Genomic DNA, 26,070 nt, shown 5'->3' with positions numbered 1-26,070 from the left:
TTGTGTTCGTCGCTGGCGCCCTTTATTTAAACCTTTTATTCGTGTGGGTCCCACTTCGACGTGACCGCAAACAAACTAAACGAGGGACGGTTTTTTATCTTTTTATTTTTATAGATCAGCGCAGAGAAATTTAAATTCGCCCTACTAATTAATCAAAATACCTTTCCTTCATACAGGGAGTGCCCATGACACAATGACACGCCACTTAACGTAACGTACGTGTCTTGATAAACACGAACGGCGTGCTGACACGTGCAGCATTAGTTTTAATGTAATTCGTAGTTTTAATATTTTATATCATGTCTCAATAATAATTTATATATTAAAATGTTATAACGTTATTTTTTGTTGATTGAAATTTTAAAAACCTATGTCGTCTACTGGTCTCATCCTATTTTTTCAAAAAAATTACCAGCTCGTCATAAACTCGTGTCATGTATCTTTGTTTGTGATATAAGGGCGTGTTTGATTGCTTGTCCAACATCGGATGGAAGAGTAAAACAGATGTTTTGTCTGTTTTGTTACAATTGTATTCAGTACAACGTTTGTTTGGAATTCACAAGTATTCTTTGCGTCCGAAGTTTGATTTAGGTTGTGCGAACAGCTTGAATACACATGAATAATGGGTTGGTGTATGACAGTTCATCTTTGACATCTAGGGTGTGTGTACGAGGGGTGGCAATCGGGTCGGGTTGGCGGGTCGGGTTGGCAGGTTGGCGTGTCAGCATACCTCAACCCGAACCCGACCCGTTTAATAAACGGGTAACCCGACATGACCCGCCAACCCATTTAATAAATGGGTTGGGTCGGGTAAATGGGTTTTCAGGTTGACGGGTCGGGTTGGCGGGTCGGGCAGACGGGTTGGCGGGTCGAGTTGGCGGGTTGACCCACCCGCCTAACCCGTTTATTAAACGGGTCAGCCGGGTTGGCGGGTTGGCATACCCCCAACCCGAACCCGACCTGTTTAATAAACGGGTTACGCGGGTCGACCCGTTTATTAAACGGGTTGGCTTAAGCCCAACCCGAACCCGCCTAAGAGGCGGGTTGGCAGGTCGGGTTGGCGGGTTGTGTCAGAAATTGCCACCCCTAGTGTGTACTAACTATAAAAATAATAAAAATCCTTAAAATTTTAAGTAAAAACCCTAAATATAAACAGTACACCTAGTCAAAATTCCACCATCACAGCTAGGATTCATGTGAGGGGGGCGGGGGGGGGGGGGGACATGGGTGTAGCAAAAAAATTATTTTGTGTGATTGTCGGGCTTTGGGGGCAGCGCCCCCGAAAAAAAATTGAGATAAAATAAAAAATGGCCACAATTATTAATAAAAATCTATTTCATATGGATAAATCAAACTATTTGTTGCAAGTCTTTCTCAACCTCAACGGAAAGTTCTTAAACACTATCTAATGGCAATATATAACACTGGTGCGATAGTTTGAAGTTCATAACAATGCATAAATTTTATTTATGACAAAATAAATCAAAATACAAAAATACCAACTAAAATGGACCCTGACAGTTATCCGCAGCATAAAATTCATCTATAAGAGAATCTATAACTAAAGTCATAGTATAATCTTGTTCGATGTACAATGTCATACAGTCAGCAAGAAAATCGTCGTCCATTTTATTATGAATTTCCGTCTTCACATGCTTCATCACTGAAAATGTTCGTTTTATAGAAAGCAATAAAAAAATATGTTTTATCTTCTGACGGAGAATGCTCTAGCCAACGAAACTTATCATACCAATGTTCTTGACATCGATGCGCTTGTTTACCATATTGTCTACTTGTGTATTGTGCAAGTTTTGGTTGAAAAGGTCTCGCCCTAAGATAAGTCTGTCTAATTCGATCTATTTCATTAACAGGGTGATCACACATACGCTTTCTTTTACCCGGATCTCTTTCAATATAAAAATCAGATTCGGAAGTTGGATTCGGAGATGAAATATGCTTAGGTGATGAAGGAATAGTTGGAGTAGGACTTGGAGTTTCCTCGACTTGTTCATCTGAAGAGTTGTCTAACTTCAAAAAAAATGATAACAAGTTTTTTCTTTTCTTAATGCTCGAAGATTGTCCTATTTCTATTTCAAATTCTACAAATAAATAAGATACTACATGAGCAATCAGTAAGTATGATATTTTATGACATTTAAGAATTTTTTCATGCAACAGTTATAAGTGCTAGGCATGCATAAACATAAAAGCTTTTCTACTTTTTTTTTGAATTATTCTTGAGAAAGAAAACATGCTTGCTTTACAAATTTTTAGAAAAAAGTGATAGCATTCTGATTATAACATTTTGATTCATGTCAGTAACAAATTATAAGATTTTGATTCATTGTATGGAAAATGTTTGCATTGATCAAATAAACACTTTTGTAACAAGTACAATAAATGAATGACAATGGTAATGTCAATGAAATATCACAGCTAGGATATTTGTCACATAAAGCACTAGTTTAACAGGGAAAAAAACTATAATTCCAAAGTACAAATCAAACCAAAACCAGATGGACAGATTCCCATCAATAATGAAAAGCCAAACAATTATTAGAAAGACTAGGGTTAGAGGTGGACCATTAAGATATTGTAATGTCCAGAAAAAAAATATTCCAGATTTTTTATTTTAGAGAATTAGTATATCTTCCTATTCAAAGAAAACCATAAAAGCACCACTTGAACAGAAAAATGGCACTGGGTAGTTTACAAAATCAAGATGTAATATTGTGGTTGTTAAAATGTAATATTGTGGGCAAAAGAAAGAGGAAACATGTGATAGTTCCCACCTCCCAATCAACAGGAGTTCAAAAGAAGAAACATGGGGTAGTTTCCAATCATTCACTCTGGTCCATTCCTCAACTTTGAAGATGGAAGTCATATCATGTTCTTACAGAGATATGCTTCCTTGCACACACAGCTGAAGGCAACAACGAGTTCCGTTAATGAGCTTATGTGACATAATAGTGAAAGGAAGAAGCAATGTTCTCCCAATATAAAAGGAAATATTCTTGTAAAGCTTCAATCTAAGCTTTAAGTGGGAAAACAAAATGTTCCATTTTCAACTTTCGCATTAATTTCTCAAAAACTAAAGCAATACACGACATAAAACGACTATGAATTCATACCATCCTGTAAAATTCAAGCTCGTCTTTTGTTAATTAGTAACATGTTCACTTCCAGCTATTCTCTACCAAATCGTCATCACAGATTGCAATAGTTTTAAGCCATATGTCAAGAAAACAAATAACAGTACGAGACCCTCCAATCTACAAAACGAATAGTCATAATTAAATGGAAATAGAGGCATCAATCATCATTTTAACTGATCAAACTCTCGATTACAGGGGAAAAACATATTATTCTTCAAAAAAGAAGAAGCAAAAACAAAGAAGACCAATATCATAAATCCCATAAGAAACGCAGAGGCGAGACCAAAACTTCTAAATAGGTGAAAAAAATCCAACACCGACAAGAAATAAATATATGAAACATGCAATCGACTCAATAACTCGCATACCCAATAAGGAACCTAAACAGAATCAAGAGAAAACAACTCAAAAAAATGAAAACTCAATCAAGAATTCCACAAAAAACGATTCACAAAGGCATTACAATAAGAAAGCGAGAAAAATGAAAGGGGAACAATCGGTAGAAGCATTACCCGCCAACGAGGGTGATCATAAATCGGTATCGACGAAATCCGAGGCTCCGGAGAACGAAAAGATCTTCAGATTGGCAACATGATTTTGGGGCACTCGATCGATGTGAATTACATTGTGGCAGTGTAGTAGAGCAGGGTAGGGCCTGTGTGTGGGTGATGCCATGATGGTGTCGATGAGGGAGGTTAGAAAAGAGAGAGAGAGAGTAGCTGGGGGTTGAGGTTCCATCTGGGTCGAGTAGGACCTCCGACGAAGGGGGCTCACGTTCTATGCATATATAGAACGTCATTCATCTCAAATATACCACCAGCCTACCAAGCTTTGAAAGGGTTTCTTTTTCTAAGATCTAACCATACATATTTGATAATTGACTCTTGAATCATCTACACAGTTAGGTTTTTATAAGATTTAAAAATTGATTATAGCAACGCCCCATGCATAGTTGTTGACTCTATCTAAGTCTTCCAAGAATTGCAGTCACAGGTAACTTATTCTCGAATCAGACAAATCAGAAAATAAAGTAAGTCCAAAAAAACAAAGAAGGAACCGTGCAACTCTTGGTCATCTCTTTCAGATGCACATGTAGCAGACCGACCTTTTCATTTATTACAGAAAGAATAAACTTTCATAAATGTAGAATTGCTTCTACTAGAAATACATTGCCTTCAGTCTTCCATTGACATTCCTAGAAGGGTTATGCACTTGTTCCTTACGGTATAGTTTAAATCTCGTAATAGGACAACACTTCCATGGTACTTAAGGCCCGTAATCCATGTCACATCTTTTAGGGTCATAGTGATCTCAAAAGAATCAAATTGGAATGTGTTTGTCTTATTATTTTACTTATTTACCAGGTGGATTATGGTGTTCCAGCATGTTTTAAAAGAATGTTGCTCTAGAAGACGGCTGAAGTGCATATTTCATAATCGATACTTCTGATATTCACTAAGTTGTTCATATCACGACAAAACTATAGGCCACTGACACTGCCCTATTAGCTTTTCACCTAGTGCTTTATTTCTCTTGTGACCTCCCTGCAACACAAAATAACATATTATTCGTATCAAATCAAAATTAATCTCATTTGTACTTTTACGCATCATTGTACATAGTAATTGCTATAAATAATAAACGTTGCACACTCATTATACATGGTAATCGCTATACATAGTAATCACTATCACAGTAAATCGTTCACAGTAATCACTATCGCAGTACTTCTACGCATCATTATACATAGTAATTGCTATAAATAATAATCATTGCACATTCGCTATCACATCAATCGCTATACATAGTAATAACTATCGCAATAAACCATGACATACAAGATCGATTTACATACCTTGGTCACACTTTTCTCTTCTTCATCCCCTCTCTCCATCGTCTGCCTTTCTTCTTCCTTCCTTCGCTCCTTCGGGTCCCTCATTTGCTTTTCAATTTCTTCATTCCTTTCCATTTTCTTCTCTTCCTCATCCTGCTTTTTCTTTTTTCTTTTCTTTTTTTCCTCCTGTTTCTTCATTTCCCTTTCCTTCTCTTCCTCCTCCTGCTTTTTTCTTTTGCTTTCCTTCCCTTCCCCTTCCTGCTTCTTCCTTTCTCTTTTCTTATCTTTCTCGTTCTCCTTCTCCGCCCTTTGTCTTTCCTTCTATTCATCGTTCTCCTTCTCCTTCCTTTGCCTTTTCTTCTCTTTCCCGTCCTCCTTCTTCTTCTTTAATTGTCTTTCCTTCTCTTCTTTCTCCTCCTTATTCTTTCTTTGTCTTTCCCTCTTTCCCTCCTCCTTCTTCATTTGCCTTTCCCTCTCCTCCTCCTTCTTCTTCATTTGCCTTTCCCTCTCCTCCTCCTCCTTCATTTGCCTTTCCCTCTCCCTCTCCCTCTCCTCCTCCTTCATTTGTCTTTGTTTTTCATTCTCCTTCTCTTTCTTCCTTTGCCTTTCCCTCTCCTCCTCCTCCGCCTTTTTTTTTATCTTTAGTTTTCCCTCATACTTTCTTTGCTCTTCAGCCTCAATATCTGATGAATAATCCTCCGCATAATACAATTTCAATGCTTTGTTCCTTTATTTATCATTCTCAATCTTCATTATATTTTGGTACCTTTCATAACGCTCATATAGATGGGACTAGCGGATCAATTCAGTAACTCTCATGAAATCGAACGACAAGGGATTTCTTGTCTGACAAGTTTTAGACATCGCTAACATGCACAACACATAAATTTATTTGCGTCATTATATGTTACAATTGTCTTCCCAAGTATATAATATTACAAATTATCTCATTCATTAAACAATCACCAACATTATAAATCGTCACAATATTTGACTTCATGAGTAAACATCGTTGTAAGATTTAGCAAACTTAAGTACAAATCGATGTAACTTCATAAATACACATCGCTACTGCTTTAAATGTATAAATCATTGTTGCTTCAAACTTACAGTTCGTTGTAGAAATCACAACCTTCATAAGTACATATTGTTGTAACATTTGTGTTTCATACGTTAACATTGTTGTACGATTTATCAGACTTAAGTACAAATCACGATAATTTCATTAAATCATTATTGCTTCAAATGTATAAATCGTTGTTGTTTCATAAGAACAAATCGTGCTAACTATTTTTCGATGCTCAAAAGGTGGATATGTACAAATCAATTTGTTTTGTTATGAAAATAGGTGTTATTTAGCATGAATAGTAAAACCAGTTGTAAGATTTAGCATTTATATTTACAAATCGATTTGTTTGCATAACAAAACCTTACACAAAACTCACCAAAAAATACGAGTTTTGGTAATCCGACAATGGAGGAGAAACACCCAAAAGGTAGACGCAGTCGATGGTAGCAACGATGCTGCCACTACGCAAACGACGACAAAGGGTGCTCGACGATAGCAGACGATAGCAAAGGGGGCTCCGATGGAAGCAGACGACGACAAAGGAAGGTTCGGTCACTATAAGAAAATTGTCAATTAGCGACAGATTTTTTCCGTCCCCAAGTTACGGTGGATTAACGAGAGAAACTAAACGGTCACTAAGTTTTGTAATATTTACGAAACTAGCGACAGAACACTTCCGTCGCTAGTTAGCGACGACAGGTTTTTGTCGCAACACACGCGATGGTTAGCAACAAACGTTTTTCCGTCGCTACTTAGCGACGGAAATATTATGTCGCTAACTGGTCATCTAAATTTACGATGGCGCTGTGATGGAATTTGGTCGTCGTCAAATCTGTCGTTAATTTTTGCGTAAATCCCTAATCAGAGCCCTTTTTCCTCTTCCCTGTTTCGTCTCTCCTTCCCGCCTGACGCACTCCCTGGCCCGCTGCCCGTTGCTCCCCGGTCCGCCGCCTGGCTTGTCGCCCCCCGTCTGCTGCCCGGCAACTCCCAAGTAAATCCATTTTTAGGTTTTTTCTGATAAAAGGGGCGCCTGCCCCTTTTAATTTTTTTTTTGGCAGGCGGTCGGCCCCCCTGCCTCGTTTGTATTTTTCGGCAGGGGGGCGACCCCCTGCCTCGTTGTTTTATTTGAGCAGGGGTCGCCCCCTGCTTTTCCGGCAGGGGTCCCCCCCCCCCCCCCCCTACCGTGTTTTGTGTTTTCCGGCACGGGGGCAACCCCCCTGCCTCGTTGTTTGATTCGGGCAGAGGGTCGCCCCCCTGCTTTTCCGGCAGGGGGTCGCCCCCTGCCTTGTTTATTTTTTTCAACATAGGGGTCGACCCTCTGCCGTGTTTTGTGTTTTCCGGTAGGGGGGCGACCCCCTGCCTTGTTATTTTATTCAAGCAGAGGGTCCCCCTTCCCCCCCCCCCCCCCCCTCTGCCGCATTTTGTGTTTTCGGGCAGGGGGGCGACCCCCTGCCTCATTGTTTGATTCGGACAGGGGGTCGCCCCCTGCTTTTCTGGTAGGGGGTCGCCCCCTTGCCTCGTTTGTTTTTTCTATAAGGGGGGGGGGCGACTTGGGCATGCGTTTTGTTTTTTTCCGGTAGGGGGGCGACCACCTTGCCTCGTTGTTTTATTCGGGCAGGGGGTCGCCCTCTGTCTCATTTTTTTATTCGGACAGGGGGTCGCACTGCGACCCCTGCCTCGTTTGTTTTTTCCGACAAGGGGTCGCCCCCCTGCCTTTTTTTTTTATTCGGGCAGAGGGTCACCCCCTGCTTTTTCGGCAGGGGGAGGGGGGCAACCCAGCCTCATTTTTTTTTCGGCAGGGGGTCGCCCCTTCTGCCTCGTTTTTTTTTTCGACAGGGGAGCGATGGGCTGGGTGGTGCCCGATGATCGTCGGATTCCTTAACCATGACATCACTATGTGTATGCCGCTTCGGGGGACGATCACTGCCTCTGGAGACCTCGTGCTGCTGTCGTACATTGTTGCCCTACTTACTGGTCGGCCAAACTCGAGGGCGGTTAGGCCGAACAGAGAGGTGGTCAACGTCCGAGAGGCATTCTGCCTTGCCAGAATCTCGTCCGACTTCGATATTGATTCTAATTGTTTTTCTTTCAGCAGATGGTGACTTCATTTTAACACAGTGTTTTTTGCAGATTTTTAAACGGATCCCGCTTGTGCCCTGCCACCCATGGTAAGTAAGTGATAAAAACAATGCAAAATGGGTAAATACCCGTGGTGAGTAAGTGATGCAAGCGCATCACATGTTATTTAATTTATTAGATGCAACATTTTACTGTTCACACACTCACTTAGTTGTTGATATCTAGGACTGCTTTTCTTAGAGTTTGGAGATCAAGCTGAACATGATTTTAATTTATGAGAATAGAAGTGTTCTTATTTTTGGAGTACGGATTTCATGCTAGGCATGGTAGTAGTTAGCAGGATATTGGAGTGTGTTTGTTGCAGGTATATGTTTGACATTTTTTTGATATGAATGTTTTTTATATATTGCAATGTTTGATGTGATTGTATTTATGCTTGCATGTAGTTACTTTTAATTTGATTATGACTTACATGTGAAATTGTATAATGAAAGCATGCTTCAAATGAATGTATCGTGTTATGAATAGTTTGCACATGAAGATATTAAGTTATCAATGCACGCATCATAATTCTTATGATTGCATGGCATCATATATTACATGATAAATTTGATATTTTCTTCATCATACTGATGATTCTCTTTTAACTGGTTAGAATACTATTTGTAACATTATAGGACAAAATGACTGCAAATCGTGAATGGATGTACCGTAAGATAGTTGTCTATGAGTTATCACATGAATATATGAATGTTGTTGAAAGTTTTATTGAATTTGCAATGGCAAGTGTGAGTACAGTGGATCCTACAGGTCAGATTAGGTATCCCTGCAAGATTTGTAAGATCAATCGATTTGTAGAACCTCATGGCGTCAGACATCACCTATACAGGAAGGGTTTTGTGAGCGATTATCAGAAATGGATGTTTCATGGTGAAGAATTTAGAAACAATTTTGATGCACGGGTGAATATGGTGCACAATAATCCATATATGGATTTGATATTTGATGTCGCAGGAACAAAACTGAGTTCTGTTATGGGTTCTAATGATGTAACAACTGCAGTAGATGAAGAATCACTAAACGATGCAGCTAGTAGATTTTATGATTTACTTAGAGATTCTGACGAGCCACATTGAAACGGTTGCAAGAGTCACACTATCTTGTCTGTAGTTCTTCAACTAATGAATTTGAAGTTCGAGTAAAATTTGAGTCAATCATGTTTTGATCGTTTGTACATGATTATGAAGAGTATGTTGCCCAAAGATGAGAAATTGCCATAAAAATTTTATTGTGTGAAGGTTATGGTCAACACTCTAGGTATGGGGTATAAAAAGCTAGATGCTTGTCCAAATCACTGCATGTTGTATTTCAAGGATCAGAAAAATAACATATCATGCCCGTTATGTGGGCATCATTGGTTCAAGCCAAAGACAAGAGGAGAGACAATGGTAGCACGAGATCAAATGAAGTTTCATACAAGTCGCTCCGCTACTTTTCTATCACGCCAAGATTGCAACGATTGTATATGTGTTCAAAGACAGCTAAACACATGAGATGGCATGCAAATAAAATTCGACATGATAAAGACAAGATCACGCATCTTGTTGACCCGGAAGCTTGGAAGCACTTTGATCGTACTCACTAGAACTTCATAATAGAAGTGAGAAATGTTATACTCGGTTTATGTACAAATGGATTTAATCCATTTGGGAGTAGATCAACTCCATACTTATGTTGGCCAGTATTTGTAACTCCATACAACCTTCCACCAAGCTTGTGTATGAAGCGTCCAAATCTTTTCTTGTCTCTATTGATTCCTAGTTTGACCTCACCTAACCAAAATCTTGATGTATATTTAAGGTCATTGATTGATGAACTAAAAGTATTGTGGGATAACGGTGTTACTATGTATGATGCCCACAAAAAAACAAAATTTAATATGAAGGTCGTTGTTCTATAGACAATCAGTGATTTTTCTGTATATGGTATGTTATCTGGTTGAAGCACACATAGGAGGTTGGCATGTCTGTACTGCATGGAGGATACAAAAACTTTTAGATTGACGCATGGAAGGAAGCCTTGTTGGTTTGAGTGTCATTGTCGATTTCTACCCAGCGACCATCCGTTCCTACGACAAAGAAATGTGTTTCGAGCAGACACAACTGAAATGGAAGGTTCACCTACAAGATTATTTGACATAAAGATTTTAAAAAGATCGTGATACTTTCTAGATATATTAACAAATGCCCGTAGTTCGACGCCCTTCCTTGGATTTGGGAAGGATCACAATTGGACAAAGAAATCTATTTTTGGGGAACTACCATATTGGCCGACCTTATTGATACGACATAATTTGGATGTGACGCATGTGGACAAAAATGTGTTTGATAATGTGTTCAATACAACAATTAATGTTAAAGGGAAAACAATTGACAATTCGAAGGCCCGTATGGATTTAAAAGTAATATGTAAAAGACCAGAATTGGAACTCAAAGAGTATAATGGCAAAGTACTGAAACTAAATGCAAGGTACGCGCTTGGACCTGATCAAATAAAGCAGGTATGTCAATGGTTGAGACAGTTGAGATTTTCAGATGGATATGTCTCTAACATTGCTCGGGCTGTGAAGATTGATGATGGACAGTTATATGGGTTGAAGAGCCATGATTGTCATATCTTTATGCAACGATTGATATTCTTAGCATTTCATGATATGTTAGACAACCTATATGGGGGGTATTGTCTGAGTTGAGTGGATTTTTTAGAATATTGTGCGCATCAAAAGTCGTAGTATCTGATGTAAAGAATCTCGAGGACTCTATCATCACTATTGTTTGTTTGCTAAAAAAGATTTTTCCGCCAACAATTTTCAATGTTATGGAACATTTGATCATACATTTGCCATATGAACTAAGGGTTGGTGGTCCTGTGCAATATCGATGGATGTACCCATTTGAAAGGTATATGTTTTTTATATTTGTTTCTTCAATGACAGATATTTCAAATTTGAAATGTATGTTTTTGACAGATACATGTTTCACCTAAAAAAAAAGTTTCGTAATAAAGCAAGAGTAAAAGGCTCTATTTATGAGGCGTACACTTTAGAAGAGATTTCAATTTCTCATGTATGTACTTTGAACGTCACATTCCAACACGTTACACATGTCTGCCTCGTAACGATGATGGAGAACAAGTAACTGTAGCTGACAAGCTGTCGATATTTCAACCACTTGGGCATGCATTTGGTAGTTGTTGATCAAGACTCTTGACAAATCGAGAGCAAGACGCAGCACACATCTATATTCTTTATAATTGCTCAGTGATCGACCCATACATCGAGTAAGTATATGTAGATGCAACACAATTCTAAATCCTTTTATATTCTATACATGCATACATAGTTCGATAATATAAGTATTTATGGTTTGCAGACGATTTGATCTTGAGTTGCGAAGAGAAGTTTCATATCTCACTGATGCAAAAGTACAAAAAGAACGTGAAACTAAGTTTGTGGAGTGGTTGAAACAGTTGGTAAGGACGCTCACATAAATTGTGTACTTGTAAACAACAATAAGTTATTTAATTGGTCATGATCACAATCATTGTTTATATTTGTGTGTAGGTCCACCATGGTGTTGTTAAAGATCAAGGAATATGTGATTTGCAAAATGGTTCGATCAAAGTTGTACAATGTTACAACGAGTACATCGTAATTGGTTATCGATTTCATACAAAAGATTATGGTATAAACAAATCAACGATGAATAGTGACATGTGTGTCAAGGATACCAGCTACGGTGAAAACGAACATGATTACTATGGTGTTATAGAGGAAATAATGGAGTTGACTTACTTAGGCATAAATAATAGGGTAACTTTATTCAAGTGTCATTGGTTTGATCCAACTGCAAAAAGAGTCGACAAAGTCTCAGGCATTGTTGAGGTAAATCATAAATCAAGGTTTGGAACATATGAACAATTCATATTAGCCTCGCAAGCTCAACAAGTTTATTATACTTCATATTCGAGTACAAAAAAGTCAGATAGAAATAAATGGTCAACAGTTTGCAAGGTGAAGTCCAAAGTATACCCTGAGTATGATAAGTTACAGGAAGACAAGTTAACTGAAGAGAGTGATTACTATCAATCAGATGATATCTATGACTTCTCTTATGGTCACGATGTTGTGCATGATATGCATGTCATATCTCTATTGGTCGATGAAACATTCATAGAAGAATGTGTTCCAAATGATATACTAAGTGGATAGGCAAACAATAAAGAAGATGAAGAAGAATATGAAAGTCAAACAAGTGCTGAGGAATAATTCTCAAGGTAGTGAGCAAAATCTTGTAATACAAACCTCTATTTGAAGGTATTGCAATACTTGATGTGAATAATTTAAATTATTTGAATATATTGTAATACTTGATGTGAATGATTTTAATGTATTGCAATACTTGATGTGAATGATTTGAATGTATTGTAATACTTGATGTGAATTATTTGAATGTATTGCAATACTTGATATGAATGATTTGAATGTATTGCAATACTTGATGTGAATGATTTGAATGTATTGCAATAATATGAATGATTTGCAGGTATTCCAATGATTTGAACGATTTGAATATATTGCAATACTTGATGTGAATTATTTGAATGTATTGCAATGATGTGAATGATTTGCAGGTATTCTAATGATTTGAATGATTTGAATGTATTGTAATACTTGATTTGAATTATTTGAATGTATTGCATTTATATGAATGATTTGAAACAGTTTGAATGTATTGCATGACATTTTTTATTTGTTAGAATATGATTCATTGAGCTTATAGTGGTCGTTCATCCAGTAGTAGCCTGGCTCAACCTTCATCTTCACGGGCTGCTTTGATAGGTATATCATTTAACTAATTGGATGCTTGATTAGTTGAAATGTGCATTCTGAAAATTTCTAATGTATTTTTTTATAGATGATGTTTCGCCTGTACATGACCCACCTACACCAATTGATCATACAAGTATGGAGTCAACACATGATGCACAGTCTTCTCAGTCTGACACAAGAAGACTCATTCGAATAGTATATATCGATAATCGACCGTAAGTATTTTGTTTTCACTTATTGCATATCTTATAAATATTGTATATTGATATTTACTATGTACCAATTCATGTGTAGCACAAGGTTTGAGTCCCAGGAAATAGTACGTGATATTAGAAATTCACTTCTTCAATATCTACTAGGACCGGTCGCTCAATGGAAAGAGTATCCAAAAGAGGTGATAGACAGATTGTGGTATTCATTCACGGTATACAGTCATCCATTATAGTTAATGTGTTTTATATTTAATTTTTTGTTATAGTCATGTCTACTAACTTTCTGAAAATATATATACGCTTCGAATTGCTTTGCAACTACAATGGAAGAACATGATGCAAGGAAGGTGTGGCAGAAGGTGATTGTCAATCGATTTGCAGACATGCTGCACAATATGAAGACTGCAAAAAAAAAAAACATCTGGCGGAATAGATGATCCACTACAGTGGAAGGGCCATGACCCTATTACTGTCAGGAGAGATTATTGGGAGGGAATGTGCGACAAGTGGGCGGGGGATGCATTTCGAAATCGCTCAGCGAATGATGCACAAAATCGAGCAAAAATGTCCGAAGCCCATCTACACACAGGTGGATCTAGGACTTTTGGGAGCCACCTGAAAAAATGGTAACTCATCTATATATATATTGTCAATTTTATAAGTATTGTTGCAAACCTGTTAACTAAATCTTTTATCATTTCACTTCGTAGGAAGCAAAAAAAGAAGGCATTGTACCATATAAGGATGTGTTTGTTGAAACACATAAACGTAAGACCACGAGAGAGTTCGTATCAGAGAAGGCAAGAACGACGACGGTATGTATTTATTGTATTATTAATCATTGTAATATAGAAGTTATCATAAACATTATAATTCTTAATTATTAATGCGTATTGTAAACATTATTTTGTATGAGGCATATGAACAACAGATGGTAGAGCGATATGACGATGACTCTACTTAGCATCCATCATTTGATACTGCAGCATGGGTGACTGCAGAAGGTAAACCCAAAAAGGGTCGTGTGTTCGGGTTTGAGAGTAATATGAACACCTCACCAGTCGTTGCTTCCTCCAGTCATGGCTCACATACTTCTCCCATCGACATCAGCTCCAAGCATCCTATTTTTTCCGGTGATGATGTACGTCAGACCATTAAGGACACAATGCGTGACTACTTCCATGAAACAATTGTCAACGTTCTCCGAGATGAGTTCAACAGTTTTTTGCAGAATAAGGGAACTTCAATTGCAGGTGCCTCTCATGTATGAAAGTTTCATGTGATATATTGCATGTCGTTAGATTTCATATCACTTTCATTGCCTTAACTTAGGTGTATTGAATATAATTTATTTTAGTATATTTTGTTTATTAATATTGACCTTTTATATAATATTTCAATATAATATTTTTACTGCCTTTGAACACATATGAGCATGATAAAATCACATATACAGTTTTTTTACTGCCTTAGAACACATACGAGCATGATAGAATCACATATACAGTTTTTTAACTGCCTTTGAACACATATGAGCATGATAGAATCACAAAAACAAATTTTTTACTGCCTTTATAATGTATATGAGCATGATTGAATCACATATAAAGTTTTTTAACTGCCTTAGAACACATATGAGCATGGTAGAATCACATATACATTTTTTTGCCTGCCTTAGAACACATATGAGCATGATAGAATCACATATACATTTTTTTACTGCCTTATTGCACATATGAGCATGATAAAGTCACATATACATTTTTTTGTCTGCCTTAGAACACATATGAGCATGATAGAATCACATATAAAGTTTTTTTACGGCCTTAGAGCATATATGAGCATGATAGAATCACATATACAACTTTTTTGACTGCCTTAGAACACATACGAGCATGATATAATCACATGTACAATTTTTTGCCTGCCTTAAAACACATATGAGCATGATAGAATCACATATAAAGTTTTTTGACTGCCTTAGAACATATATGAGCATGGTAGAATCACATATAGAGTTTTTTTGACTGCCTTAGAACACATATGAATATAATATAATCACATATATAGTTTTTTGTGTGCCTTAGAACACATATGAGCATGATAGAATCACATATAAAGTTTTTTGACTGCCTTAGAGCACATATGAGCATGATAGAATCAGATAGACAGTTTTTTTTTCTGCCTTACAAAATATATGAGCATGATATAATCGCATATACAGTTTTTTTTCTGCCTTATAACACATGAGTATGATAGAATCACATATAAAGTTTTTTTACTGCCTTAGAACACATATGAGCATGGTAGAATCACATATGGAGTTTTTTTGACTGCCTTAGAACACATATGAGCATGATATAATCACATATATAGTTTTTTGTCTGCATTAGAACATATATGAGCATGATAGAATCACATATAAAGTTTTTTGACTGCCTTAGAGCACATATGAGCATGATAGAATCACATATACAGTTTTTTTGACTGCCTTAGAGCACATATGAGCATGATTGAATCACATATAAGTTTTTTTTACTGTGTTAAGAACACATATGAGCATAATAGAATCACATATAGAGTTTTTTTACTGCCTTAGAACACATATGAGCATGATTGAATCACATATAAAGTTTTTTTACTGCCTTAGAACACATATGAGTATGGTAGAATCATATATGCAATTTTTTTGACTGCCTTAGAGCATATATTGATTGAATCACATATAAGTTTTTTTTACTGCCTTAAGAGCACATATGAGCATGATAGAATCATATATATAGTTTTTTTACTGTCTTAGAACACATATGAGCATGATAGAATCACATATACAGTTTTTTTACAGCCTTATAACATATATGAGGATGATAGAATCACATATAAAGTATAATTTATTTCAATATATTTTGTTTATCAATACTGACCTTTATTTTCTTGTGTAGGTTGCTGGTGATAATCAGTGTAGTGGAGCTGAAGGGACAGATCAAGACAATGAACAAAAGGATACACAAAATCTTGGCGATGATTAGATTCATGTGCTGAATTTGTTCTACCTTCTTTTTGTTTCAAAAATGTAAATGTCGAATTGTAAATAATTAGAACTTGCAAATTTTAAAGTGGATCAATTAATTGTTTTAGTTTCCTTTTATATGTATTTTGATGTGTACTTTGTTTTTTATTCACAGAAAATATAAATTGTATAGGAAATATAAATTGTATCACGAGAAATTTTTCTCGATATTTAATTTTTAAATACATTTTTAAAATTTTCCTTGTTTGCGATGGATTAGCGACGGATATATCCGTCGCTATTTAATATTACTGTTGAATGTAGTGATGGATTAGCGATGACTATGAATACGTCGTCAAACCAAAGTCGCTGTATAGTAATGACGACCTTGCGACAGATGTTGGCATTCGTTATTCCATTGCAACTTAGCGACATATACAGTCTGTCGCTACTTAGCGACGGAATGAGCGACAAATATATTCCGTCGCTATTTAGTGTCAAAAAAATCATGATGAAAGATATTCGTCGCTAATGCACCGCTAATCTGTCGCTAAGCTGTTTAGCGACGACTTAGCGTCAGATTAAGGACGGATTTAGGTTGTCGCTAATCCACAAGTTTCTTGTAGTGGGTGGAAGCAGACGATGACAAAGGGTGCATATAGAAAGGGAGTTCTTGTTACAACAGATGGTGCAAAAGTTTACTGCTTAGGGCAAAAAATGGAATGTTTGGACTTTGAATAGTTAACATCATTCTCGAACCGTCGTTTCACTTTTCTATATGAAGAATCTCGAACCGTCATTTCTCTTTTTTGAATGAAGTACATTTTTGTCATTTTCTTAAACCGTCGTTTCATGACAGAAATAGCGGGAAAGGGTACTTAATTCTTTGCAATCATACCGGACTCTGATGCTAAGTTATGCCAACACACACAAGAATACATGCCCCCACTTGCTTATATATGTGGCGCTCGGGTTGGGGGAAACATATAACCTGCCTAGGAAACTGTGACCTTACCCATTTAACAGTTGTAAAGGCATCATCAATTGCCGCAGGAAGCGGGTATTTGGGCGCATGGCCATGATCAGGAGCGACAACAACAACTTGAAGGCTAGAGGCAAGACGGAGGCAGAAGTTATGAAAAATGGGCCAGGTCCGAGACCCAAAACAAAATCCTCCACCATGAAAGTAGAAGAAAATCGGTAGCTACTCATGATCTGGCAGGGAAGAGGGTCTGTAGACCCGAAGAATTGGAGGGAGAAAGAGTGATCAAAGGTAAAGTCTTTCCAGGTAACGGAGCCATTATCTTAGATGGGGACTTTGAAACAAGGTTCGGATGAACGAACAACTATGCTTCCATCACTAAAAACTCGAACAATGCCTCTGCAGTTTTCCACTTTAAATGTGGCTTCTCCCATCTCTCTCCCTCTCACTGAAGTTCTTGTTAGCTCTATGGATTGGTGGGGTGCTGCTTTTGTAACAAGTTCTTGCTTGGTTAATCGTACGCTTGTTAAGTTGCTGCTTGGTTAATCTCACGTTTGGCAGGTAACAAGGATGGTATTACGAAGAGCAAGACGAGCGTCCTGTTTTGTTCTCAATTATTTCTTTGTCTGTCCTTGTGTGAAGTTACGTGTGGAACCCATTAGATGCAATTATCAACCGTTTTAAGAGCACGTTTGGGAGCAATAAAAACTCTCATACGAAAAGAAAAAAAATTCAAAAGTTTTGATATGACAAGTTTTTAAAAAGATTTTTTTCCCTGTTTTGTGTAGCATGAGAAAAAAAGGGCTGGAAATAAAGGAGGAAAAATATTGCTTGTTTATTTGTGGGTGGAAAAAATTTCCTTCTAGCTAACAAATGGTAGTTCTTCTCCTAAAATTGCACCTCCATACTGCTCTTTTAACTGAACAACTGAAATAATAATAATAAAGTGTTTAAAGTGAACATGTTGCAGCAAGTGGAAAACATAAAATCCAAGACCCACAATTTTTAGTTAACGAGAACGACCAATAAAACGATACAGATTAAACTCATAATCACCATCAACAAGATCAATCAACAAAGAATAAGGGATCCGATAATAAGAATCCCAAGTGTCAACCGATTCGATGAAATAAAATTCCCAGAAAAATCAGATAAATCACAAAAAATATTTAAATACTAAAAAATTCTCGGACAAACGCAACATAAAATCAAGATCTACAATTTAAATATAGAACCTGCATGTCTGAAAAACGCATCATGCCTTCTCCGACAGCGACTCAACGAAAAACCAAAAGAAAAGAGGAGAGGCATTGGAACCGTTTCCTTCTCGCGGCAGACCCTACACGTCCTCCAGTGGCAGAGCTTCTCGTTCTCCCTCGCCACCCTCCTCTCCTGCACGTTGTCGAGACCCTCAAAGCAGCACGATTGCTCGTCGTCGGCCACGACCGAAGACGGGATGACATCCTTGGTTGCAAACGAAAGTAAGAGGGGGGATGCCTTCCCTGGTTCCAAACGAAAGAGGAGGGGCGAGAGAGGCCACTACTGGAAAAATTAATTTTACTGGCGCAAAATATGCGCCAGTAAATGTCTCGCCGGTATTGCAGTGCAGCAATCAGCGAAAATCAGTTTTACGGGCGCAATTTTTGCGACAGTAAAAAAAAATCACTGGCCCAGATTTGCGTCAGTGAAGATTTTCTACTGACAGAAACGGTTTTCACAGGCGCATTAAATAAGTGCGCCAGTAAAGGCCTTAACAAAAAAAAAATTCAGAGCATCTGGTAATATTACATGTGCAATGACATCCAGAGCAGCTTATGTTTGCATTCATTCGGCTAGCTTTATCACAAAGTAAATGAGGTTGCCTCATTCAATGGCAGTAAGACAAATAAGGAACAGGAAGCTTGAAACAGTATGTAACAAAGAAATAAATCATAAAAATGAAAAGAAGAAGATGTGAAACAAAACCAGTTGGATGCACATTTCTAATCACCAACATGTGCACAATAAAAGAGGGTGCACACTGACAGAACCACATCAATAGAAATATGGTGAGGGGGCATAACAAGAGGTAAAGAAATAGAACTAGAAGCAACAGATATAAATATTCTACTATGAAAATTCCCAACTCCTAGAAGCACTATGAAAAATCTGAAGGCATAAATAATTCGCTATTAATAAAAATAACATGTTAAACCAAAATCTTCACTTCAAATTTCCCATCGTGTTAAATAATACTAAAATAGGCTAAGCACACCCGCTAGCTAGATGCTTGAGACCATTGGCATAATACAGTAAGAACATTTGAAGTAGTTTTTTGAAGAATTGATATGAGTCATAACTTAAAGTTAGCCTCATAAATATGGTTGACACAGGTCAGTAGAACTCAAACTTCCTAGAATAGCATGCAAGCTTGCCAAATTTGTGTGTTTATGCTCGTGTAAGTAGTCTGTTGAGAGAGAGAGAGAGCTGCAGTCTTGATAAAACCGCTGTTTTATGGTGGTTGCACAATAACCGAGAAAATATATATATATATATATATATATGATATGATTTGGGCGCTACTTACTTGCTCGAGTGACACTATTTATGTGAATGTGACAATTGACCGCTATCTTGTAAAACGTTCATAACTCCTTCGTTTTGAAGAGATTTTATGAATGGTTTGCGGCATAAGAAAGCTGACGAAAACTTGCATATTCTGTAAAAAAAAATTAACTCTATTATTTGTTTATGTACATAACAGCGATTATTGTAGCAGCAGGGCAAATCTTGTCTAATCGGGTTTCGAACTGAATATGGGTCGGTTAAGTTATGCGAAGTATAAATTATTGATGCTAATGCATGGATTTGAATGCTAAATTAACATGGAATTGTGACCTGAAATATTGTGTAAATGTGTTTTAAATTTCTAATAAGCATGACATCAAATGATTTGTTATTGCATGTCAATTAATGAATAAATACTACTATTGAATTGCATATGCATGTGCATTATATTGTGACATGTGACTATGTGTGGATGCATGTTTTTAATCATGTTTAATGCATATGAATGAATGAATGAAAAGTGAATGCGTTACAATTTTTATGTGTGGCATGAAAGCATTGTTGACATTAAATCATGTATCAAGTTGCCTAAATTGGAGACATAAAAATTAGTGATAGATTCATTATGTGTGTGCATTGAAAAATAATAGAATTAATGATATTAAAAAAATATGATGTGAACATTAATTCTAATGAAGCTTACAATGAAAAGATAAATGGTATTTTAGGCTCTGTGAAACAAGTTTTTTTTTATCACAAAAGGTTGCTCCTCCCTAAACACGGATATAGGGGGAAGCCTTCACATTACCTGCGGGATAACAGGTTAAGGAACTCATGAGTGAAGTCTGATGCATTAGGATTGAGGTATTAGGAGCACTCTCTCGACTAGGTTGTCCCTCACCCAGGACGGGTAAAAGATGCTTAGTCAGGGTTAAGACACAACTTGTTTAAAATACTCCTCCAGAACCATAGTCATCATCCATGTTAAGCCTCTGTAGTTTCCATAGTGCTATTAAGTAAAACCCCAAGTGTATGTGTATTTCTAATGCCATGACATGCATCATATAAAAAAACTTAATAAAGATAATTAAAATCGCTCATGCATGAAAGATCTCTTGTTTTGCAATAGTAAGTGTATACATTATCCATTTGCTCATGCATAAAGTTGGTATTTGCCTATGAATTGATTTGTGCTATGCAATTGTGATCATGCATCAATTTAGTATTTATTTATGATATGCAATGTGTGTTGAAAGCATGCGTAAAATGATTATTTGCCTAAATGATTGGTTGTAAAACGAATAAAACATGTTCATGCATATTGATTTGGTATACCTGTGTCGATATTCCCTACCACGCTTTCATGAGTTTGACCTATTTTATGGATTTTTAGGTGAGGTATGATGTATAGCTGTGGAGCGGATGTTGGATGTTGGAACAACGTTGAGAGTCTGTCTTTTCTTTTTTTTAGAGATAGTTTTGGAAAAACATTTATTGTTATTTTATACTGAAAATACTTTGGTATAATTTTTAAATTATTGAGATTGAATTAAATTTTAATAGCAAATGATATTAGCATTTTAATTTAGTTTTGACGATTGTTTGTTCTATAACATGCCCAGAATGTTTAACCTCAAGAAAAAGTTGTCTCCGCTTATTTTAAAAGAAAAAAAATATGATTTTTTTCGGGTTAAAATTTTGAGTTATTACAAATTTAATCTCCAAATCTAAAACCGACCTTGACTTACCACTCATGGACTTTGATTCAGCCTTAAACCACATTGGATCCATTTTGGAACTTGACAATAACCTTCACAAACATTCTTGCATGGGACAATTAATGGTCAAATGGTACATAACCACTCATTTCCTTTGACTACAACTTGATTTTGGATAGATTTTACCTTAATAAAATCATGTGTCTTCTGTTGACCAAGACCTTTTGCCCTTGTTTTTCTCGATTGTTTGGGTCGTCAAGCCTCTGTTTAGCTAGCCCAAGCTGATTATTGCTAGTTGTTTGGGCCTTTTAAATGCCCTTTGTAGTAATTTATTGGTAGTTGTTGGGTTGAGGCCTATATAAACCCTAACCCTAACTCATTTTCATCATTACTGACAATAAACTCTTATCTCCTCTCTCCTATTTCACTCTCCCATGAGCTAATGCTCTTTTTCTCTCTTGAGGTCCCTAGTTCACTCTAATCTCTCTCCCTGTATCTCTAGTCCTTCCTCTAGTGAGTTTAGACCTTGACTTAGTCAAGGCTTACCCAAGTCGAGCTCACGGTCCCTACTTAAAGTTGAATATAGGGTCCCTACTCAAACTGAGTCTAGGTTCTAGAATAAGTTAACCTACCTAACTAAAAGTTTTTTTCAAGTTGGTATATGTCGAGCTACTTTGTTTCACGACATTGTTGTATCATTGCAATAAAGCCAAAGCTCAATTGTATTCTAGCAGCGTAGTTGTACGAATAGTCATTGTACCAAGGACTTGATCATGAGTGGGGCATTTATCACTTGAAAGATAGTGTGTATAACGTGTATATACGAGCACACCTAGTTTAAGCTCGGTTGCCTTACCTACTGAGTAAAACAATTTCCCAACAATTTTCCTTTTTTTTCGTGATTTTTTTCTAAGTGGGTAAAGTTGGGTTCAGACTCTACCCAAACCACATCGTACCTAGTGTGCACCAATGTGATATAGGGTACTACCATTAGGGGTGGGCGTCGGGCCAGCCCAACCCAAGCCCATTTAGAGTTTGGGCCATACAGTTTTAAGTGCAGCCCAACCCATTTATTAACGGGCCTTGTTTTGACCCAGTTTGTACCAAGCTCCAGTTTGAAGAGCAGCCCATGACCTAGCCCTTAGGCCCAATGGGCCAATGTTCAATAGGTTGGTTCAACCTGACCCAAACCCATTTTGTAGATTATTTTCTTATGGAGGCCATAAATTAATTATTAGAATACAAAAAACAATGAATTAAATAAAAATTAAAGAACCAAACTAATTAATTTTTTATTTCTCATAAAATCAATGCAACTAATTAGGTAAATAATAATAGTTACCAACTTCTCATGTGCCAAAAAGCCATCGTTACAATTTTCATAAAACCAATTAAACTAATTAGATAAATAATAATAGTTATTAAGTTACTATGTAACCAACTATTAAAAAATTAATTAGGTAGCTCAAGCACCCCCTGTTGCCCACCCCTAACTACCATACATGTATCGTCTGAATACAACATAAATAAGATCCAGATCTGTACCTGAATCCAAACCCATTGTTCGCATATTGAATTGGGTTCTAACATGTTCCAACCAGTATCCGGTTTGTTTGCATTCCCCTATCAGCCAAGACCCAACCCAGATTCGGATCATCAACGTCGGCTCCTTGCATAAAAAAACCCGAGGGTTCTCTCTCTCTATCGTTATCCTCTTTCCCGCCACGCTCTCTCTCCCTCCCAGCGCTCCCCCGCGCCCCTCCCCCCCCCCCCCCCCCCCAAAAAAAAAAAAAACCCTCTACCTCATGCGTAGACGTTATCTTACTTCTGTCCATTGTTATTAGTGAGAGATCCTCACCTCCAAGATTCAATGGCGTTGCCCAAGCCTTCCTTCTTCAACCCTCTCGCCGTGCACCGCCTCAACCCCTTCATCTTCTCCGCCTGCCACCGCCCCTTCCATTCCCGTCTCTTGCCCTTTCCCTTTCTCTTCCGAAAGTCGTTCACCGGTAAGATCCCGTTCCCTTTAGCTATTCGAAACGTTCTCGACGTTTATTTCTCAGCGTCCTTCGCTCAATTCGTTTCGTGTCTTTGTCTTGCTCAGTTGCGGCGTGTGCGGATTCGGATGTGTTCACGTCCCCGTTGACGTCGAAATCCTTCGATTTCGCAGCCGAGGAGCGCATTTATAACTGGTAAAGTACTTTAGGTTTCTCTCGATGTAATGGATGTTTCGTTTGATAGAGTTTCTGGTAAAGTTTCGTGTGATCCACCAAATTCCACGTGCTGATCACTATCTAATGATTTGATAGTTGTACGACATGGGGGATTTGAATTATTTATCTTGAGGCTGGATTTCGTCATAAAATTGTTTGTAAATTAGCATACTGTTTTGCACCGATTTTAGAGTTTTTCAGTTCTGATAGTTGCGCGAGATGGTAGATTTGAATTATTTTTTCTCGCTGTTGCATTTCTTCACGAATTTTTACGTAGTTAACACGCATTCGGCGTTGATCTTAGGGTTTCTTTTGGTTGTAGAGATTTTAACTGTAGTTTGGGCGTTTCAATTTGTGACAACTTTTTAGCGTAAGCTCGTGAGGAATGGTAAGTTGTTTGGTTTACCCGGGTGAGCTTTGGTGTTGAGAAAGCAATCGTGCTTATATTTTGAGTCTGATTTATAACTATTTGAGAGTCGATAGAAGTAGCTTCAAGGTTCTCCCTTTATATTGAAAAGTGACCGAAAACTTCACGCGCTCATGTGAAGTACACACACACAAACATGAAACTTTTGGATCATAGGGATTTTAAGTGATATGTTGCAAACATACACATGCATCCAAAAGCATACAAACGATTTTTTTTTATTCAACAGATCTTTATTATAAATTAATAAGTATAGGAAAACGAGATTCAAAATTGCTATGAAATGAGACAAGCTTAATTCGCATAAGAACCTGTCCACCTTCAATGGGCATAAGAGAGCTACAGAGGAATTCCAGCACCTAAGTGTTCAGATCACGATATAGAAAGCGGAGAAAGAGTACTTATGTGCGTGGGTGCATGCATGCTGAATTGTCGATAAGAGTTAACCTTCATGATGTTGGTTTTTGCTAATCAAAACATCCTTTAAGAAAGTCTTGAGCTATCACCACTGCTTTCTTATGGAACTGTTGTTGATGAATTGACAAATGACAGTTACAGTTTTTATACAAATTCCATTCTGATTAAGTTAATCATTAAATGTATTTTATCACTATAGTCTTTCAACATTATACACCTCTATGCTTTTGTTTTATGCTATTTATTTTTAAATTCGCATGATCATAAAATTGTTGGAAGCTGAATGTTGTTCACAATTGAAAGAGATGAGCCTGTTGTTTTTTTAGTGGGCAAATTGTAGGAATATGTACGTCCACATGTTCATATCCAAGTTGAACATAAACAGTCTTTCTTGTTAATTGTTAATCTAAATAGGCACTTACATGTCAAACTGTGAAAATATGCACTCATAATGACTTGATCCATATTTTATAGAGATCTTAGTTTACTTTTGGCAAGAATTGAGATGGTTCATGGTTGTTTGTTGTTGATAGATGTGGATCTTGTGTGTGTGTGTGTGTGTTTTAAATGTTGTCTTGATTGATGTTTGTTTTTATAATGGTTTTTAGGTGGGAATGTCAGGGTTATTTCAGGCCAAGTCTGGACAATGTAGGAGAACCATTTGTTATTTCAATGCCACCACCTAATGTTACTGGGGCATTGCACATGGGACACGCAATGTTTGTTACCCTCGAGGTAGGTAAAATTAATGGGTGATTAGTTGTCCTCGAATCTTTTTGCTTCTCATTCTGTAAAGGATCATTAATATATAGAAAGTTGCAATCTTTCAGGATTTCCTCCATTAGTTGTTGCATGTTGGTTATGTTACAACTGCCACAAGTGTTTTTTTTTTTCTGTCCATAATATCATAGGATATATTAAAACATTCAAATTTGTTTTAGACACCTATTTGCATCATTACATAGGGAACACTTGCAATATTGATTCGACTAATCTCCCAGTGTGAAGCAATGGTATGCTCATGGATTGGATGCAACTAATTTTGCTTAAAACTTGATGATAAATTCACATGAAGCAATGTAGGACTTTGTTACGCTAACAGATGAATGCCATATCAAATATGCATTTTGGTCACTTGTAAGATAGTTGCGCACAGTAAGCTGTCTACAGGGTGTATGACTGGAAACAGCTCTTTATCAAGGTATATGTTCAATGTAAGCTGCTTTAGAGTATCAACCTTTTGATTGGCTGGGATAGAGACCTTTTTGTAATCAATACTTCACAAAATTCAAGTCCATTCAGACTATGCACTGAGTGCTCTTTTAGTGGACTGAGTAACATCAGCATAATCACCATCTTGTGATATTCCGTCGGATTTCAAACAAAAAAAAGGTTGTACTAGTTAGCTTCTAAACTTGAACGTGAAATTTAAAATTTCATACCAAGCAAGTTTTATTTAAGTCAACTCTTCATTCCGTGACTTTAAAGATAGCAATCAGCAACTCCAATTCTTAATCCA

At 37.1% G+C, this 26,070-nt stretch overlaps 1 protein-coding gene across 2 annotated transcripts in view; it reads left to right on the top strand.

Annotated features, from left to right (window-relative positions):
- Positions 1 to 23,287: 23,287 nt before the first annotated feature.
- The window catches only part of EMB2247 (protein EMBRYO DEFECTIVE 2247), a 113,998-nt gene continuing 111,215 nt past the window's right edge, over positions 23,288 to 26,070 (top strand). For both annotated transcript variants that reach the window (XM_090016737.1, XM_090016736.1), the window contains exons 1-3: positions 23,288 to 23,503; positions 23,599 to 23,686; positions 25,160 to 25,286. In XM_090016737.1, the coding sequence (XP_089872863.1) occupies positions 23,368 to 23,503; positions 23,599 to 23,686; positions 25,160 to 25,286 (351 nt within the window). In that variant the 5' untranslated portion in view covers positions 23,288 to 23,367. The remainder of the gene's footprint in view (positions 23,504 to 23,598; positions 23,687 to 25,159; positions 25,287 to 26,070) is intronic.

This window comes from Nuphar pumila, chromosome 8, assembly GCF_984573655.1.
Source record: "Nuphar pumila chromosome 8, dmNupPumi1.hap1.1, whole genome shotgun sequence".
In the NCBI taxonomy this organism is placed as follows: Eukaryota; Viridiplantae; Streptophyta; class Magnoliopsida; order Nymphaeales; family Nymphaeaceae; genus Nuphar; species Nuphar pumila.
Note: the sequence above shows the minus strand (reverse complement) of the source record. Positions and strands in the feature narration are given on the sequence as shown.